At 45.5% G+C, this 20,431-nt stretch overlaps 2 protein-coding genes across 3 annotated transcripts in view; one reads left to right on the top strand and one right to left on the bottom strand.

The window, feature by feature from the left end:
* The window catches only part of CCDC50 (coiled-coil domain containing 50), a 29,223-nt gene extending 24,261 nt beyond the window's left edge, over positions 1–4,962 (top strand). For both annotated transcript variants that reach the window (XM_087702202.1, XM_087702204.1), the window contains exons 10-12: positions 2,086–2,186; positions 3,033–3,130; positions 4,528–4,962. In XM_087702202.1, the coding sequence (XP_087558328.1) occupies positions 2,086–2,186; positions 3,033–3,130; positions 4,528–4,685 (357 nt within the window). In that variant the 3' untranslated portion in view covers positions 4,686–4,962. The remainder of the gene's footprint in view (positions 1–2,085; positions 2,187–3,032; positions 3,131–4,527) is intronic.
* Positions 4,963–9,053: 4,091 nt separating this feature from the next.
* TNFRSF9 (TNF receptor superfamily member 9) lies at positions 9,054–20,431 on the bottom strand. Its single transcript, XM_014075544.2, has 7 exons — positions 20,356–20,431; positions 20,218–20,271; positions 17,740–17,868; positions 16,739–16,805; positions 16,541–16,665; positions 11,003–11,125; positions 9,054–9,524 (listed from the first exon to the last, which is right to left on the bottom strand). The coding sequence occupies exons 1-7, from the start codon at positions 20,429–20,431 to the stop codon at positions 9,388–9,390; spliced, it is 711 nt and encodes a 236-aa protein (XP_013931019.2). The 3' UTR covers positions 9,054–9,387.

The following is a 20,431-nucleotide window of genomic DNA, read 5'->3' as shown; positions in this document are numbered from 1 at the left end:
AGTCGATAACTATAAATGCCGGTTCCACCACAAAACCGCATTCGACTAAACCGCGCTCGACGAAACCGCGTAGCTGACATCATCAACAGCGCGACAACAGCGCGGAGACAGAAGCACGCTGTAAACGCTAAACCTAAAATTAACCCCTAAACCTAAACCTAACCCCCCTAAACCTAATCCTAACCCTAACCCTAAACCTAACCCTAAAGCTAACCCTAAACCTAACCCTAAACCTAACCCTTAACCTAACCCTAAACCTAATCCTAACCCTTAACCTAAACCTAACCCTAAACTTAACCCTAACCCTTAACCTAACCCTAAACCTAACCCTAACCCTAAACCTAACCCTAAACCTAACCCTAAAGCTAACCCTAACCCTTAACCTAACCCTAAACCTAACCCTTAACCTAACCCTAAACCTAATCCTAACCCTTAACCTAACCCTAAACTTAACCCTAACCTTAACCTAACCCTAAACCTAACCCTTAACCTAACCCTAAACCTCACCCTAAACCTAACCCTAAACCTCACCCTTAACCTAACCCTAAACCTAACCCTAAACCTCACCCTTAACCTAATCCTAAACCTAATCCTAACCCTTAACCTAACCCTAAACCTAACCCTAAACCTAACCCTAACCCTAACCCTAACCCTAACCCTAACCCTAACCCTAAACCTAACCCTAATCCTAACCCTTAACGTAACCCTAAACCTAACCCTTAACCTAACCCTAAACCTAACCCTAATCCTAACCCTTAACGTAACCCTAAACCTAACCCTTAACCTAACCCTAAACCTAACCCTAAACCTAACCCTTAACGTAACCCTAAACCTAACCCTAACCCTTAACCTAACCCTAACCCTAACCCTAAACCTAACCCTTACCTTAAGTTGAATCGGCTTGCTTTCAAAGCGCTATTTAAAGCGCCCTTCTTTCTCCGCACTGGCTGTTGTCGCCCTGTTGATGACGTCAGCGACGTGGTTTAATCGGGCGCGGCTTAGTCGAGCGCGGTTTTGTCGTGCCACGATAAATGCCTACAGAAAGTGTAAATGATTAGACTTATTTTTTTAAAAAGACTGCTTTATTGTCGTTCCAGACAGCGTGACAAAACGAAGAAGCTTTTTGAAAACAAATGCTTGATCTGCTATTGTTGTCTCCTTTGAAACAGCAGAGAATAGCTATACTTCCAGAAAGCCTCCTCGATTTTAACGGCATCTGTACCAGTGTAACACCACAAACAGTGTGTATATCTTCTGTACTGTTTGCTGGGTGTTGCAAGGAGGCAAATTGCTGGGAGCCAGAGACAGATTTCCTCCCCCTCCCCTTGTTTTCCTCCCCGAAAGTCGTATACTTCGGAGCGTCTTATACTCCGAAAAATACGGTATATCTGTTATTTAATTCATGCTCGAGGAAATAAATGAAGAAAATTTTAAAAATGAGTAAAAACTTAAGAGAAACACACACACACACACACAAAACCCCGTGGCACGACAAAACCGCGGTCCACTAAAGCGCGCCCGATTAAAGCGCGTCGCTGACGTCATCAGCAGCGCGACAACAACGACCACGGAGAAAAAAGGGCGCTTTAGAAAGCGCTTTTAAAGCAAGCCGATTCACATTAAGGTAAGAGTTAGGGTTAGGGTTAGGGTTAGGGTTAGGTTAAGGGTTAGGGTTAGGGTTAGGGTTAGGTTAAGGGTTAGGGTTAGGGTTAGGGTTAGGGTTAGGGTTAGGTTTAGGGTTAGGGTTAGGTTTAGGTTAAGGGTTAGGGTTAGGGTTAGGGTTAGGGTTAGGTTTAGGGTTAGGTTAAGGGTTAGGTTTAGGGTTAGGTTTAGGGTTAGGTTTAGGGTTAGGTTTAGGGTTAGGTTTAGGGTTAGGTTTAGGATTAGGTTTCCGCGTTAATTTTAGCTTTACCGCACACAGCGTGCTGTTTTCGTCGTGCTGTGATGACGACAGGTACGCGGTTTCGTCGAGCGCGCTTTAGTCGACCGCGGTTTTGTGGTGGAACCCAAAACCCAACCGAGAACCTCCATCCCTGGTCCAGATCTTTCCAAACTTACTTGGCCTCTCTCTTGCCTTCTTTCCAGAAGGACTCCTGGCTGTGTGGGGGGCGAAGTCCAGCCCTGCTGAGAATCCAGACCCAGGAGGACACCAAGGGGACGATGAAAATCATCTCCGGGGAGAAGAAGTCAGTGCTGCGTCCGGGGGGTGGGGGGGGGGAATGGATTGCTTTCATCCCAGAGTTGGGGAATGAGGGTTGAAGGCCAAAATACCTTCAAGGGTTTGGGGGTGGCTGGGGGTGGCTGGGATGCAGCATGGCAGGGCGACTCTGCCCACTGCCAGCGGTTCGATCCTGACTGGCTCAAAGTTGACTCAGCCTTCCGTCCTTCCGAGGTCGGTAAAATGAGGACCCAGATTGTTGAGGGCGGGGGGGCGAGAGGCTGACTCTGTAAACCACTTAGAGAGGGCTGTAAAAGCTCTGTGAAGCGGCATATAAGTCTAAATGCTGTTTTGTTCTGTTCTGTTCTATTCTATTTATTTCTATTTATTTCTATTCTATTCTATTTATTTCTATTCTATTTATTTCTATTCTATTTATTTCTATTCTATTTATTTCTATTCTATTTATTTCTATTCTATTCTATTTATTTCTATCCCATCCTATTCTATGCTATTCTATTCTTATTTCTATTCTATTTATTTCTATTCTATTTATTTCTATTCTATTTATTTCTATCCTACTCTATTTTCTATTCTATTTATTTATTTCTATTCTATTAATTTCTATCCTTTTCTATTCTATGCTTTTCTTATTTCTATTCTATTCTATTTATTTCTATTGTATTCTATTTCTATTATTCTAATTCTATTGCATTCTATTTTCTATTCTATGCTCTATTCTGTACTGCTCTGTTCTATGCTATTTTATTTCTATTAGTTATTCTATTCTATTCTATTCTAAAGCAACAACTGGAGAAGTTTTTTAAAGTGTCTTATACTCCTGTTTTTTTTGTTGTTTTTTGTTTTTACTTAGGCCCCAGTTTTGCCAAAATATCGCTGAAATTCTGGATCCAACTTTTCAAGCCACTAAAATGGGAACATCTTCGGATGCGATAGATCTGCGTTCAAAAGGTAATAGCAGAACAATTGTATTCCTTTTCATATCAGAGGAACTGAGATTTCTAAATAGAATAGAATATAGAAATAGAACATAGAACATAGAACATAGAACATAGAACATAGAACATAGAACATAGAACAGAACAGAACAGAACAGAACAGAATAGAATAGAATAGAATAGAATAGAATAGAATAGAATAGAATAACAGAGTTTTGGGCTCGGTTGCGGTTTTAAGCCAAGGACGAGCTGTATATAAATTATGTATATTATTAATATTAATTGGGTTTGTTTTTGGATACTCTTATCTAATTTTCTTTTTAACTTTTGTAATATGTGTTTTGTATCCCAACCCAAGCTCAACTTCCTGTAAGAGGAGTTCCATACACAAACCAATATTATGTCTAACACAGCCTGGAAAATAACTTTAAGAAAAATGATGTTTGAGAACTGGAGAGAAGAGAGGGTTTAGGGGAAGAAGAGATACTTGTGCAGTGCTAACATTCCCTTCCCCTTCCTTCCTTCCTTCCTTCCTTCCTTTCCTTTCCTTCCCTTCCTTCCTTCCTTCCTTCCTTCCTTCCTTCCTTTCCTTTCCTTTCCTTTCCTTTCTCTTCCTTCCTTTCCTTCCCTTCCCTCCTTTCTTTCTTTTCTCTTCCTTCCTTTCCTTTCCTTCTCTTTTCTTTCCCTTCCTATCCCTTCCTTCCTTCCTTCCTTTCCTTTCCTTTCCTTTCCTTTCCTTTCCTTTCTCTTCCTTCCTTTCCTTTCCTACCCTCCTTTCTTTCTTTTCTCTTCCTTCCTTTCCTTTCCTACCCTCCTTTCTTTCTTTTCTCTTCCTTCCTTTCCTTTCCTTCTCTTTTCTTTCCCTTCCCATCCCTTCCTTCCTTCCTTCCTTTCCTTTCCTTTCCTTTCCTTTCTCTTCCTTCCTTTCCTTTCCTACCCTCCTTTCTTTCTTTTCTCTTCCTTCCTTTCCTTTCCTACCCTCCTTTCTTTCTTTTCTCTTCCTTCCTTTCCTTTCCTTCTCTTTTCTTTCCCATCCCTTCCTTCCTTCCTTTCCTTTCCTTTCCTTTCCTTCTCTTTTCTTTCCCTTCCCATCCCTTCCTTCCTTCCTTCCTTTCCTTTCCTTTCCTTTCTCTGCCTTCCTTTCCTTTCCTACCCTCCTTTCTTTCTTTTCTCTTCCTTCCTTTCCTTCTCTTTTCTTTCCCTTCCCTTCCTTCCTGCCTTCCTTCCTTCCTTTCCTTTCCTTTTCTTTCCTTTCTCTTCCTTCCTTTCCTTTCCTTCCCTCCTTCCTTTCCTTTCTCTTCCTTCCTTTCCTTCCCTTCCCTTTTCTTTCCCTTCCTTTTTCTTTCTCTTCCCTTCCTTCCTTTCCTTTCTCTTCTATCCCTTTCCTCTTCTCTCCTTTCCTCCTTGCAGCCCCCAGCCCAGGACCCCTGGCCCAGACGGACAGCAGCTCCTTCGACTACCCGCAGGGGGTGGCAGCCCCCGTCTTTGTCTCCCCGACCAAACGACAGCCAGACAAGGTGGGCTGCCCCAAATCCAGCAACAAAAAAGATGGCTGCCGGCAGCAGTGAGCCTCCGGGCGAAGGTCCCTGTTGGTTCTGAGGCTTTTCCCCCCCTCCAACGTTTTACTGGCTGGGTTTCTATCTCAAGCGGTCAACAGGATGTCCGAGTTTTAAAAGCTGCTTCCTCTTATTTCGGCCTCAACTCCTCCTCTCCACTTAATTCTGCCCGAAAGGCGGCCTGTCGCTCCCCCCAAAAACGAACACAAAAAGCTTCAGTAAAGATGACAAAAAAACCAATTCCCCCAAAATGGAATTTTTCAGAGAGGGAAGTTTAGTCGGTCGGTGGCCCAAACATTTCCCCTTTAAAAAAAATAATAATTAATTAATTGCTTTTGCATTTCAAATATTTCCACTACAGGAGTTCCTTGCACTATCCAGAGACACACATAGTACACACAGTTGTGGCCAGGCTGCACGGATCGCACAAATTGAACTACAGAGAGGCTACGCAGGTAGTCAGAAGGGGACCTCAGAGGTCTTCTAGTCCAGCCCCCCCCATTCGAGCAGGAGGTCCTTGATTGACAGCCGTTGCGGTGCTGAAAAAAAAAAGGGACTTCACACCATTTTTCACAGTTGTGAACTTCATGTGATCAAAATTCAGAGGCTTGGCAACTGGCATGAACTTATGCCGGTTGCAATGTCCCGAAGTTGGGTGATCCCCTTTTGCGACCAAAGGCCATGAGGAAGCCAGATTCACTTAACAACCGGGTTACTGACTTCACACCTGCAGGGATTCACTTAACCACGGTGGCAAGGAAGGACGTAAAATCGGGGAAAACCCACTTGTTCTGCTTAGCGACAGAAATGTCAGGTTCGATGGTGGTCGTAAGCCGGGGACTGCCTATACTCTTGTGTGACTCGATGTTCATGCAAATAGCCTTTATCCGGCTTGTGACTGTTTGCAACTTTTAATTTATGTACCTCCCTTCTCTCTCTCCCTCTCTCTCTTTCTCTCTTTCTCCATCTTTCTCTCTCCTCTCTCTTTCTGTCTCTCTCTCTCTCTCTATCTCTTTCTCCATCTCTCCATCTTTTTCTCTCTTCTTTCTCTGCTTCCATCTCTCTTTCTCAAGCTCTCTCTTTTCCTCTCCATCTCTCTTTCACACTCTCTCCCTCTCTCTCTCTTTCTCTCTTTCTCTCTCCATCTCTCTTTTTCTTTCTCTCCTCTCTCTTTCTCTCTCTCCCTGTCTCTTTAGCTCTTTCTCCATCTCTCCATCTTTTTCTCTCTTCTTTCTCTCTGCTTCCATCTCTCTCTATCTCCATCTCTCTCTTTTCCTCTCCATCTCTCCCTCTCTCGCTCCCCCTCTTTCTCTCTCTTTCTCTTGTTCTCTCTCCCTCGCTTTCTCTCCTCTCTTTATCTCTCTCCCTGTCTCTTTAGCTCTTTCTCCAATCTCTCCATCTTTTTCTCTCTTCTTTCTCTCTGCTTCCATCTCTATCTCCATCTCTCTCTTTTCCTCTCCATCTCTCCCTCTCTCTCTCTCCCTCTCTTTCTCTCTCTTGTTCTCTCTCCATCTCGCTTTCTCTCATCTCTCTTTATCTCTCTCCCTCTCTCTTTATCTCTTTCTCCAATCTCTCCATCTTTTTCTCTCTTCTTTCTCTCTGCTTCCATCTCTCTCTTTCTCCATCTCTCTTTTTCTCTCCATCTCTCTTTCTCTCTTTCTCCTTTTCTCCATCTCTTTCTCTCCCTCTGTTTATTTCTCTCTCTCTCTCTCTCTCTCTCTCTCTCTCTCTCTCTCTCTCTCTCTCTCTCTCTCTCTCTCTGCATATTTTGAATAAAACCCTTACTTAGGGGTCAGCCTTGAATGTCAGCCGAGAGTTCTGTTTCGAATACAGCTTCAGAAATGACTTTTCTCAGGGGTGGCATTTCCCAGCGCTGTCGCATTTCGAGCCCCCTTCTTCTTAGAATTGGATCTCACCATTCTTGCCACTCGCTGTCTGGAAGTTTTCAAGAAAAAGCGTGGATTGACAAAAGAGTTTTGCAAGAGGGGGGGGGGCGGCTTCCCAGCAGACGAAGGAGGAGATGGTGGAGGGAAGGGGCCCTACCTATAAATTACAAGCAGATATAGTGACTTTCTGTTTACATTTTGAACCGAGAGCTACCAAAACACCCCTCCCAAGAGTTCCACGCCCTCTGGCTTGTCAGATGTGGGTTTTTTGACTGTTTTTCTTCCTTCAGACCAAGGAACCACCTGCTCTTTCTGCCACCCAACAAAATAACCATCCTGTGCTGCGTTTAGAATTAATCCAAATTCTGGAACATAATTTATATACAGCTCGTCCTCGGCTTAAAACCACAACCGAGCCCAAAAGTCACATCGCTAAGCGAGCCCGTTGTTAAGCGAGTTCCATCCTGTCCTACGAGCTTTCTTGCCCACTGCGTCCGAGCGAGTTGCTCAAAGCCAGCCACCGCACGGTCGTTAAGTGAATCCCGCTTCCCCCGTGGATTGCGCTCCTCCGACGGTTGCAAAAAAAAGGGGGGGGATCGCGTGACACGAACACACACACGCACCCCGGGACTCTGCGACCGTCGTAACGACGAGTCCGTTTCCAAAGCGTCGGCATTTGGATCCTGAGAACCGTGGGAATGCCGCAATGGTCATAAGTGCGGGAAAACGGCTCTGAGTCCCCCCCCTTTTTTTCAAATGATGTAATCAGTTTCAACGGTCGCTAAATGAACCTCGATATTGAATTTCATTGAATGTCTTTAGAAAAGCCAAACCTCTGAATTTCGGTCACATGAACGCAGGGAAACTGCAATGGTCGTAAGGGTGGAAAACAGCCGTAAACAGAGGTGGGCTGCAGCCGATTTGGAGCGGTTGGGACGAACCGGGAGTTCATGGTAGTCACCTCACCATGGCCAACTCACCACGGCCAACTCACTAAGGTCAACTGCCCATAGCCAACACTCTATGGACAACTCACTAAAGTCAACTGTCCATAGTCAACTGCCAATGGCCAACTCACTAAGGTCAACTGCCCATGGCCAACTCTCTATGGCCAACTCACTAAGGTCAACTGTCCATAGTCAACTGCCAGTGGCCAACTCTCTATGGCCAACTCTCTATGGCCAAACTCACTACAGCCAACTGCCCATAGCCAACTCTCTATGGCCAACTCATTAAGGTCAACTGTCCATAGTCAACTGCCAATGGCCAACTCACTATGGTCAACTGCCCATGACCAACTCTCTATGGCCAAATCACTAAGGTCAACTGCCTATAGTCAACTGCCCAACTTCCTATGGCCAACTCCCTAAGGTCAACTGCTCACTAAGGTCAACTGCTCATGGCCAACTTCCCATGGCCTACTGACTATGGTGAACTGCCCATGGCCAACTCATCAAGGTCAACCGCCCATAGTTAACTGCCAACTCACTTTGGTCAACTGCCTATGGTCAAGTGCCCAACTCCCTATGGCCAACTCCCTAAGTTCAACTTCCCATGGCCTACTGACTAAGGTCAACTGCCCATGGACAATTCTTCATGACCAACTGCCCATGGACAACATTCCAAGGCCAATTCAGTATAGGGGTGCTACAACTGTCATAAGGGTGAAAAACAGCCATAAACAGAGGTGGGCCGGTTGGGGCGAACCGGTAGTTCAGACCCGTCGCCAGACGCGCTCCCATTTTCGCCTTCTGGGCAGTTGTTGTTAACAGTACGTGACGTCCACCTCTGGCCTTATTTTATTTTTTTAACAATGATGCTGTCACAACGTTGGCCGCTAAGTGCACAGGGCTAAGAGGAGGAGGTTTACCTGTGTTTGAACTTTTTCCTCGCTAGCAAACGACATGAGCTCCCCGGGACAAAATTAGTTGTGGGTTTACTTTGTAAAGAAAAGGTTTCAGAACTTCAAAGAACTTCGAAAAAAATGCCAAGCGCAGCTGGTCGGCTGGTGCTTAAACGCAGAAATATCATTCTAGAATACTGTCCTAACGGGTCTCGCACAAGCCGTGTGCGGCGAGACTGAAGCCCGGTGGGCAACGGGGAACCAAGGTTTGGGGTCGGGGGTGGGGGGGGAAGGGAGATTGAAAGGCCACCCACCCACCTGGCCCAGACATTTCCATTCGGCGTCACCAGCAAGGTTCGTTCGCGTAAAGGAAAGGACCTGTGTGATGAGTCATTTTTAATCTGAACCTCAACGGCAGCTGAGAGGATGTTGGTTCGTATGTGGGAAAGCGATGACCAATTACGATAAGCCGAGTTTCGTACCCAAAAGATGGCTGATAGGCCCCCGAAAAGAGGTTAAGAACCACACAGCGCCCCTGATGAACTGGACAAACTCTGTCCTCTGAGAGGCCCCCCAAGTTCTCCAGAACTTGTGGTGGCCTCGTTGACGTTCAACTTAACACTATTGAAACAGAGTGGATTTTCCTTCAACATTGTGCTTTTATTTTTGGGTGAGGATTGGGCCATGGGGTTCTTTTTCCGTCACCTTTCGGCCAGCCAAACAACACACACACACACACACACACACCTCTGTCAAAAATCATTCCGATGTGACGTGTTGTGTCTTTTTTAAAAAGTTTAAATCAAAGGTCATTGGGGCAATAGTCCGTGTTTAAAGAGGATAGTCGCGAATCTTCCATTGCTGCTTCTGAAGGTGGCAAGGTTTTTTTTCCCCCTAAAAGCAGAGTTGCTCAGATGCTTTTGGGGGTCTTTTGGGGGTCTCCTTTGGGTCAAGGAAGACTTCTTTTCTCTTTGACCCGGGGGGGTTAGACATCTTGTGTGTAATATCTTTCCAAAAGGCCCCCTTTGAGACTGGAAAGGGCTTCACAGCTTCCTCCTTCTTCTTCTTCGGGGTATCTGTAGCTGCAGTCATCGACCTCCTGGGCCAACTGCCCATGAGAAGCTGTGGAGCAGAAGAAGAAGTGGGAGAATTGAGGCACAAACACAAAACTCTCTGCGCAAGCATGGCAAGCAATCCAAGGCCCCGGAATGGGGCAACTCCCCTCGGTCAACTCTCATGGCCAATTCACTATGGTCAATTTCCCATGGTCAACTCACCACAGCCAACTCCCAAAGGTCAACTCCCCATGGTCAACTTGCTATGGCCAACTCCCATAGGACAACTCATTACTTCCAACTCACCATGGCCAATTCACTATGGTCAACTCATCATGGTCAATTCACTATGGTCAACTCACCATGGTCAACTCACCATGGTCAACTTGCTATGGCCAACTCCCATAGGACAACTCATTACTTCCAACTCACCATGGCCAACTCACCATGGCCAATTCACTATGGTCAACTCATCATGGTCAACTCACTATGGTCAACTCATCATGGTCAACTCACCATGGTCAACTTGCTATGGCCAACTCACCATGACCAACTCCCATAGGACAACTCATTACTTCCAACTCACCATGGCCAACCCACTATAATCAACTTGCTATGGTCAACTCAGCATGGCCAACTCACTATGGTCAACTCATCATGGTCAACTCATTACGGCCAACTCCCATAGGACAACTCATTACTTCCAACTCACCATGGCCAACTCACTATGGTCAACTTGCTATGGTCAACTCATCATGGTCAACTCATTACGGCCAACTCACCATAGCCAACTCCCATAGGACAACTCATTACTTCCAACTCACCATGGCCAACCCACTATAATCAACTTGCTATGGTCAACTCAGCATGGCCAACTCACTATGGTCAACTCATCATGGTCAACTCATTACGGCCAACTCCCATAGGACAACTCATTACTTCCAACTCACCATGGCCAACTCACTATGGTCAACTTGCTATGGTCAACTCATCATGGTCAACTCATTACGGCCAACTCACCATGGCCAACTCCCATAGGACAACTGATTACTTCCAACTCACCATGGCCAACTCACTATAATCAACTTGCTATGGTCAACTCACCATGGCCAACTCACTATGGTCAACTCATCATGGTCAACTCATTACGGCCAACTCCCATAGGACAACTCATTACTTTCAACTGACCATGACCAACTTGCTATGGCCAACTCACCAAGGTCAACTCATCATGGCCAACTCACTATGGTCAACTCCCCATGGTCCACCCACCAAGGCCAACTGGCCACAGGGCAACTCACTGCGACACAATTCAACAATTCAATTATTTAAAATAGTTCATTCTAATTTTCATCCTTGGCATTTCATTTTGTCCTTCCGTGAATGCTCCCATCCCACCATTTCTCCGATGTGAAACCCTTTTCTCCCAGGGAGAGTTGGGCCTGGAGAGTTGGGGTGTGTAGACCCTTAGGAGGCCGTAAGCGGTGGGAGAGGGAGAGTTGGCAGAATACGGGCGGCCGAAATAGAGCAGGAAGGTGGCCTTACGTTTCGGGAACTTCTTTCGAAGCCAGTATCGGAGGAAGAAGTAACACAGCACCATGAATGCGAGACACAGAGCTATGATGATGATAAAAGCAGAGGTGACGAGGATCAGTTCGTTTCCCCACTCTGAAAGAAAGCAAAAAAAAAACATCCTTCAAGAAAACCCCAGGACATCACCTCGGAAAAGCTAAATTAAAATGGTCCTGGATGCAAAGGGGCTGGTTTCGTGATTCCCGCTCACAGGGTGACCCTAGCAAGGGTGGGAGGGAGGCTGGGGAATGTGTCTTCTCTCCTAGCTTAGTTTCCATCCATCGCTTCTTGCCCTGCCTTCTGGCGCTTTGGAAAAATAAGTTTAGGATAGGATGGGATAGAGTAGATGCAAAATGGAATAGAATGGAATGGTATAGAATAGAATAATAAAATACGGGATGGGATGGGATGGAAGGGGATAGAGTAAGGAATAGAGAATGGAATAGAATAGAAATAGCATAATAAAATACAGAATGGGATGGAATAGAATAGAATAGAATAAGGAATAGAGAATGGAATAGAATAGAATAGAATTAGCATAATAAAATACGGGATGGGATGGAATAGAATAGAATAAGGAATAAAGAATGGAATAGAATAGAATAGAAATAGCATAATAAAATACGGAATGGAATAGAATGAAATGGAGTAGAATAAGGAAAAGAGAATGGAATGGAATAGAATAGAATAGAATTAGCATAATAAAATACAGAATGAGATGGGATGGGATGGGATGGAATAGAATAAAATAAGGAATAAAGAATGGAATAGAATAGAATAGAAATAGCATAATAAAATATGGGATGGAATAGAATAGAATAAGGAATAGAGAATGGAATGGAATAGAATAGAAATAGCATAATAAAATACGGAATGGAATGGAATGGAATAGAATTAGCATAATAAAATATGGGATGGGATGGAATGGAATGAAATGGAATAGAATAAGGAAAAGAGAATGGAATGGAATAGAATAGAATAGAATTAGCATAATAAAATACGGAATGAGATGGGATGGGATGGGATGGAATAGAATAAAATAAGGAATAAAGAATGGAATAGAATAGAATAGAAATAGCATAATAAAATATGGGATGGAATAGAATAGAATAAGGAATAGAGAATGGAATGGAATAGAATAGAAATAGCATAATAAAATACGGAATGGAATGGAATGGAATAGAATTAGCATAATAAAATATGGGATGGGATGGAATGGAATGAAATGGAATAGAATAAGGAAAAGAGAATGGAATGGAATAGAATAGAATAGAATAGAAATAGCATAATAAAATACAGAATGGAATGGAAGGAATGGAATAGAATAGAATAAGGAATAGAGAATGGAATAGAGAATAGAATAGAATAATAAAATATGGAATAGAATGGAATGGAATGGAAGGAATGGACTGTACTGGACTACAATAGAATAGAAATACAGAGGAGAGGAGAGGAGAGAAAAGAGAATAGGAGAACATAGAAAAGGAGTGGAGAACAGAACAAAATAGAATCACAGAGTCGGAAGGGACCTTGGAGGTCTTCTAGTCCAACCCCCTGCTCGGGCAGAAAACCTGACACCATTCTAGTCAACTGGCTGCCCAATCTCTTGTTTAAAAGTCCCAGTGTTGGGCCATCCACAATTTCTGGTGGCAGGCTGTTCCACCGATCCATTGTTCTCACTGTCACGTTGACCCCTTCTTCTTTGGGGGCAGCCCCTCAAATACCAGAAGACTGCTTTCAATGTCGCTCCCACTCACCCCCCTCGTCCCTTCTTTTCTCTAAACTGACCCAACCCAGTTCCTGCAACCGTTCTTCCTATGTTTCGGCCTCCAGGCCTTCAATCATCTCAGCTGCTCTCCTTCCCCGTGCTTTTTTCCAAATTCCCAATCTCCTTTTTGATTATTATTAATTTTTTTTTATTTCTCATATATATATCTTCACAATTATATGATCTCATAACATACAAGTAATATGTATTTGTAACAATTTTTCTCCCCTACAATTGATAATATAATTGAAATTACTTTCTTACCATCCCATAAACCCATCTTATTTTACAATCCTACTTCTTCTTCCTTCCTTCCCTCCTTCCTTCCCCCCTTTCTTCTTTCCTTCTCTCCTTCCTTCCCTCCCTCCTTTCTTCTCTTCTTCTCTCCTTCCCTCCTTCCTTCCCACCTTCCTTCCCTCCTTCCTTCTCTCCTTCTCTCCTTCCTTTCCTCCTTCCTTCCCTCCTTCCGTCCCTCCTTTCTTCTCTCCTTCCTTCCCCCTTTCTTCTTCCTTCTCTCCTTCCCCCTTCCCTCCCTCCTTTCTTCTCTCCTTCCCTCCTTCCTTCCCACCTTCCTTCCCTCCTTCCTTCCCTCCTTCTCTCCTTCCTTTCCTCATTCCTTCCCTCCTTCCGTCCCTCCTTTCTTCTCTCCTTCTCTCTCTCCTTCCTTCCCTCCTTCCTTCCCTCCTTTCTTCTCTCCTTCTCTCCTTCCTTTCCTTCTTCCCTCCTTCCTTCCCACCTTCCTTCCCGCCTTCCTTCCCTCCTTCTCTCCTTCCTTTCCTCCTTCCTTCCCTCCTTCCGTCCCTCCTTTCTTCTCTCCTTCCTTCCCTCCTTCCTTCCCTCCTTTCTTCTCTCCTTCTCTCCTTCCTTCCCTCCTTGCTTCCCTCCCTCCTTCACTTCCTCCTCCCTTTCCTTCCTTTCTTCTCTCCTTCTCTCCTTCCTTCCCTCCTTCCTTCCCCCCTTTCTTCTCTCCTTCCTTCCTTCCTCCTCTCCTTTCCCTTCTCTCCTTCCCCTTCCTCTCCTCTACTCTTCCCCTATTATTTTGCGGGGGGGGGTAAGGCGGTGACCAACATCTGCGCACTTGCTACGTACTTAGACCTTGTGGCTTTCCTAATTTCTAATTTATCTCATTTTGTTTTTACTGCAGTTGGGAGCCTGATTGAGATCAAAACTCTCAGCTCGAGTGGGTGGGGGGAGCCTGCTTAACCCTTCCTGGGCTCTTCATCTTTCGTGATTAAGAAAACCCCCTGCCCTTTTCTGGCAACTAACTAAACCATAGCTTAGTTTAACCAAGCATCCTGGCTTCCGCGAACCCTCAGCCGTGGCTGGACTACACAAGCCATGGTTCCCGCTTCAGGAGGAGGGGGAGGTTTTTGTTCTTAATCTAATGTAATTTACCCAGGGTGGATTTCCTAATGATTTCCTCCTCGCTTCTTCCAAAAGAGCACCGTTTTTCTCTATGGCAGAAATTGAGAAACGGCAAGAGAACGGCCAGGATTTCCCACCTACCCCTTAACCACAACCACTGCAGAGCGCTTAAGGTTATTTTTAAATATTAGCATAATGTAAAGCTTCCCCTCACTCGTATGTGCTAGCCGTTCCCGACTCTAGGGGGCGCTGCTCATCTCCGTTTCAAAGCCGAAGAGCCAGCGCTGTCCGAAGACGTCTTCGTGGTCATGTGGCCGGCATGACTCAACTCCCGAAGCCGCATGGAACGCTGTTCCCTTCCCACCAAAGGTGGTTCCTATTTTTCTACTTGCATTTCTTACCTGCTTTCGAACGGCTAGGTTGGCAGAAGCTGGGACAAGTCACGGGAGCTCCCTCCGTTACGCGGCGCTGGGGATTCGAACCGCCGAACTGCCCCAGTTTTTTCCACTGGGGTGGTGGTGGAATGGTGGTTTGTTTGAATTTAGAACAACAGAGTTGGAAGGGACCTTGGAGGTCTTCTAGTCCAGCCCCTTCTTTAGCGGAGGAAACCCCAACACCACTTCGGACAAATAGTTATCCAATTTCTTCTTGAAAATTTGCTAATGCTCCATACTGTTTCCTAAAATAATTTCTTTAATATTGGCCAATGCTAAACACAGAAAGGGACGCGGTGGCTTAATGGCTAAGATGCCTGTCGATCAGAGAGGTCGGCCATTCGGCGGTTCGAATCCCCAGCGCCGCGTAACGGAGGGAGCTCCCGTGACTTGTCCCAGCTTCTGCCAACCTAGCAGTTCGAAAACATGTAAAAAATGCAAGTAGAAAAATAGGGACCACCTTTGGTGGGAAGGGAACAGCATTCCATGCGCCTTTGGCGTTGAGTCATGCCGGCCACATGACCACGGAGACGTCTTCGGACAGCGCTGGCTCTTCGGCTTTGAAACAGAGATGAGCACCACCCCCTAGAGTCGGGAACGATTAGCCTATACGTGCGAGGGGAACCTTTATCTTTAAACACCGAAGTTTAACACCAAGTAATTTGCTGAATAACGTTTGATGCTAAATTCTAAAATTAAACCCAATACTAATTCCTCAAGTACTTGTTTTGATAATACTCACTACGAAAGTAAATAATACTAAACCCTAAAGTAAGGGGTTTAATAATGTTCAGTTGTAAATACTAAACTCAATACCACACATTAATTAGTTGAACAACGCTCAGCACTCAATCCTAAACTAAACTCAATCCTAAAGTAATTTCTTTTTATAATGGGCCAAGCATTCCGGGACTCCAGCCGTAAAACGTTTTCTACATTAATTTTAACTGTTATGTATTGAATATCAGTTCTATATTTATTTAGCAAATCTTTCTAGGTGCTCCAGTTATCACTCTGGCCAAAGTACATCGGTCAATTAATTTCAGGATTCGTCCAAGGGATATTGAACTCAGAAACTAAATAAAATAAAATAAAAATAGAATAAATGAATGGGCTGATTCTGAGAAAAATAATGAACAAATTAATTATGGCTTGCAGATTTTTGACCTGATGGCATAGCCGGAAAAAAAACCCTCAGCGGACTGGGTTTTTTTTGGTTTTCTCAGTCATAATATAAAGATAAAACGATATAGAAAAAAAAGGGTGGGGGCATATTCATACAAGGCAGGCCGACAAAATGGAAGCAGTGACATTTTTCAGAATTTATTATTTTTTTTTTTAAAATTTGATATGCCTCCCATCTCACTATTTATTTTAAAGCCACGCTTTGTTGGAAGTAAAATCTAATCCGGTGATTATTCCAAGCCTTGAGAAAGATGCAAGAGGAATAAACTGGAGGAGGCAAGCTGCAATTGGAAAAGAGGTTTTCATATTGTTTGGTAGCCAGAAAAAAACAGGGACACTTTTGGGGTAACTGACACATTGCGGTGGAAAGTAGATGGGCTTTTATACAATTTCGGGGAGGGTTGTGAGATGCCCGGTTCATATAATATTTTAATGGCTGTTGCCAAATTCCTTGGTTTTACAGGCAAAAGGGGGGAGGAAATGCAAATCCTAGGCGTTTTGTTATCTGAGCTAATCTTGTCAGTTTCGGCTCCTGGCCTATGGCGCTGCTTGTTTGGGGTTTCTAGCAGCCCTTTGTTTCTCAACCTTGGCGATTTGTAGACTTCAACTCCCACAATTCCACTTCCCGGAATATTTCCCAAGCAAGGCTGACCGGGGAATTCTGGGAACTGAATTCCCACGGGTCTTTTAAGTGGCCAAGAGAAACCCTGAGCTTAAACTGGATTAAATGAGATCGATCAACGTTCCAACGAGGCTTACCTGAAACCGTAGTAGAGACGGCAGGGAGGGATGTGGAGGGCTGAGTAGTGGGGATTTCTGACCCACTCCAGCAAACCACATCTCTCTTCTCGGTCCCCGGTTCCCGAATTCTATCCCCCGGGCACCTGCGGGAATTGGCAGTTAGCGTCGTGTTGTACACCTGAGGTTTTAAAATCAGTTTATTCCAGAAGGACTTACGTGCTCCATGGCCGGCATTCGCCTGTCGTTCTATTATTGAAAGTCTTCGGCGTACATTTCTGACAACCTTGGAAAAGACAAGAGAAAGTTGGATAAGTTTCTGGCTGCCAAATAAATGAAGTTCTAACTGCAGCCTGTCTTTCATTCCTTTCTCTTGCATCTTTCTCCTGATTTGGCCTCCTTTTCAGTCGGCTTCAGAGGTTTATAAATCACACACAGACACACACACACACACACACCAATGGCTTGTGGCAAGTGAAAAATCCCACAGCTGCTGATGTGCAAGAGAATCTCTGTCCCCATCGTTAGATAAGCCGGTTTTCCGGGAGACTCATAGCACTAACGCTGCAAGAGGTTCTCGACTTACGACTGCGACTGAGCCGAAGGATTTCCATGGCCTCCCAAGACAGTTGTTAAACGAGTTGTTTCCTCTCTTTGCAGCCTTTCTTGACACCGTTGCTAAGCGAATCACTGCAGTGGTTCAGTTAGCAAATTCCCCCTTAACTTTGCTGGTCGGGAGGTCACAAAAGGAGATCGCATGACACACACACACACACACAGACCCACGCTGGGGTATCGCAACCGTCATAAATATGAACCAGTGGGTGGCGCGGGTGGCCTAGAGGTGGGAGCTCTGGTCTCACAATCAGCTGTGAGTTCGATCCTGGGGAGAGGCGGATATTTCACTCTCTCTGGGCACCGTGAGAATATATCTGCGGAATAGAACTCCGCAATGGCAACAGGAAGGGCAGTAAACACTCAGATCCATTCCGTTGCCCAGACCCCAACCCGCAAGGGATTATGGGGGGGGTCATTAAAAGGAGATGATGATAAATATGAACCAGTGGCAAAGCATCCAAATTTTTGACCATGCAACGGGTTACAAGTATGAAAAACGGCCCGAAGTCCCGTTTCTCAGTGCCGTTGTAACTTGGAACCGCCGCTAAACGAGCTGTTGTAAGGGGAGAACCTCCTGTGAAGAGAGTCAGTGGCGACCTTACCTGTAATTGTGCGTTGCTGTCCAACGGGGCACTCACAGGCCTCGCAATTTTTCCCGCACGAGTAACCCTCGGCACATCTACAAAGGGCGTTGGAGGTTTCGGTACATTTCTGCTTATACACCAAAGTCCCTTAAAGATTAAAATATTTTTTTAAAAAACATGTTATATCTGTAGATAATTTTTTCTCTACAGATATAACAGTTTTTACCCTTTGAGAGGGGATTTTTATTTTTTATTTTTAGCAAGGTTTAACTTGCTGGGTAACCAGGATTGGAGAAGATCTAGCCAGCATTCTTGGCTAGGTTTTCCATAAATCCCTAAGAATATTTGGTTAAGGGAATTAATTTCAAATAGAATTTTTTCAAATTCCATTTGAAAACTTTGCTGCACAATTATTCCAGGCCCCTTTTCCAAGTTAAGCCATCCCACAGGAAAAAAAAAAAAACACACACCACAGGTAGTCCTCGGGGTTGCGACCACAATTTCGGTTGTAAAGTGAGACGTTTCTTAAGGGAGCTTCGCCCCTTTTCTTGCCAGCGTTGTTAAGCGAGTCACGACCGTTATGAAGCGAGTCCAGCTTCCTTCGCCGGTCAGAAGGTCGCAAAATGGGAACACACCTCTCCCCCCCCCCTGTCGTAAATACGAGTTAGTTGCCAAGCATCCAAATTTTGACTTTCCTAAGTGTGAAAAAAATGGTCTTTTTTTTCCCCAGCGATGGTGTAACTTTGAACGGTAACTTTGACTGCTGTAAGTGGCGGTCGTAAAGCGAGGAGCGGGGCGAGAAAAGAAAGATAGGAAACTGATAGGAGGCTCCTGTCCTTAGCCAGGAGTTGAGGACTGGAGGCCAAAAATATACATATAATAGTTGCAGGAATTGGGTATGTCCAGTTTAATGAAAAGAAGGACCAGGGCGGACATGATAGCAATTTTCCAATATCTCAGGGGTTGCCCCAAAGAAGAGGCAGTCAAGCTATTCTCCAATAGGAGGGTAGAACAAGAAGCAATCGGTGGAAACTAAACCAGGAGAGAACCGATTTGGAATTAAGGGGAAGCTTGACCTGGGGGTTGGACTAGAAGACCTCCAAGATCCCTTCCAACTCTGCTATTCCCTTATACTCTGCATTCTTCCTAACAGTTAGAACAATTCATCAGTGGAACGACTTGCCTCCAGAAGTTGTGACATTGGGGTATTGTTTAAGAAGAGATTGGACACCTGTCTGAATTGATCTGGGGGGAGGGGGGGGCTGAGACGGGGGGGTTAGACTAGAAGACCTCTAAGGTCCCTTCCAGTTCTATTCTGACGGATTGAAATGATGTAGGGTCTCCTGCTTGAGAAAGGGACTAGAAGACCTCCAAGGTCCCTTCCAGCTCCATTCTGATGGACAGATTGAAATGGTCTGGGGGGGTCTCCTGCCTGAGCAGGGGGTTAGACTAGAAGACCTCTAAGGTCCCTTCCAGTTCTATCCTGATGGATTGAAACGATGTAGGGTCTCCTGCTTGAGGAAGGGACTAGAAGACCTCCAAGGTCCCTTCCAGCTCCATTCTGATGGACAGGTTGAAATGGTCTGGGGGGGGGGTCTCCTGCCTGAGCAGGGGGTTAGACTAGAAGACCTCTAAGGTCCCTTCCAGTTCTATTCTGATGGATTGAAATGATGTAGGGTCTCCTGCTTGAGGAAGGGACTAGAAGACCTCCAAGGTCCCTTCCAGCTCCATTCTGATTGGCAGATTGAAATGGTCTGGGGGGGGGTCTCCTGCATGAGCAGGGGGTTGGACTAGAAGACCTCCAAGGTCCCTTCCAACCCTGTTATTCTCTGATTCTCCCTTGGAACAATTCATCAGCAGAACGAACTTGCCCCATAACTTGAGTTGTGACCCTGGAGGTTTTTAAAGAAGAGATTGGTCAGCCTCCTGTTTGAGCAGGGGGTCAGACTAGAAGACCTCTAAGGTACCTTCCAGCTCTATTCTCATTGATTGATTGATTGACTGACTGACATTGATTGAAATGGTCTGGGGCCTCCTGCTTGAGCAGGGGGTTGGACTAGAAGACCTCCAAGGTCCCTTCCAGCTCTATTCTCATTGATCGATTGAAATGGTCTAGGGTCTCCTGCTTGAGCATGGGGTCAGACTAGAAGACCTCCAAGGTCCCTTCCGACTTTCTTATCTCTGCCTCCACGAGGTGACCCTTCCCCCAAGCCAAGCCATTGGGACTCGATGGAAGCCGAGCCAGCCCACCACCACCCCACTTCCCTCGGGCTGAGACCCCCTCCCACAAACCCACCCAGAGGAAGGAAGGAAGGAAGGAAGGAAGGAAGGAAAGAAGGAAGGAAAGAAGGAAGGAAGGAAGGAAGGAAGGAAGGAAAGAAGGAAGGAAAGAAGGAAGGAAGGAAGGAAGGAAGGAAGGAAGGAAGGAAGGAAGGAAGGAAGGAAGGAAGGAAGGAAGGAAGGAAGGAAGGAAGGAAGGAAGGAAGGGAGTCTTACTGTCACAGACTCGGCATTGCTGGCAGGACTGGCCTTCTCCCGGTCTGAAGGCGCCTGGAAGGGGAAAGAGGGGACGAGTCAGGGGGTTCTCGAGTGAGAAAGCGGGCCGGGGTCTCCTCCGCCGCCCTCGCCGCTTACCTTTCGGGCAGGGGACCTCACACACAGCTCCCGTGCAGAGCAGCACCAACAGCAGCGCGCAAAAGAGCCGCTCCAT

Source organism: Thamnophis sirtalis, unplaced genomic scaffold (assembly GCF_051295495.1).
Source record: "Thamnophis sirtalis isolate CommonGarterSnake01/CBP01778 unplaced genomic scaffold, rThaSir2_p1.2 scaffold_15, whole genome shotgun sequence".
NCBI lineage: Eukaryota > Metazoa > Chordata > Lepidosauria > Squamata > Natricidae > Thamnophis > Thamnophis sirtalis.
Note: the sequence above shows the minus strand (reverse complement) of the source record. Positions and strands in the feature narration are given on the sequence as shown.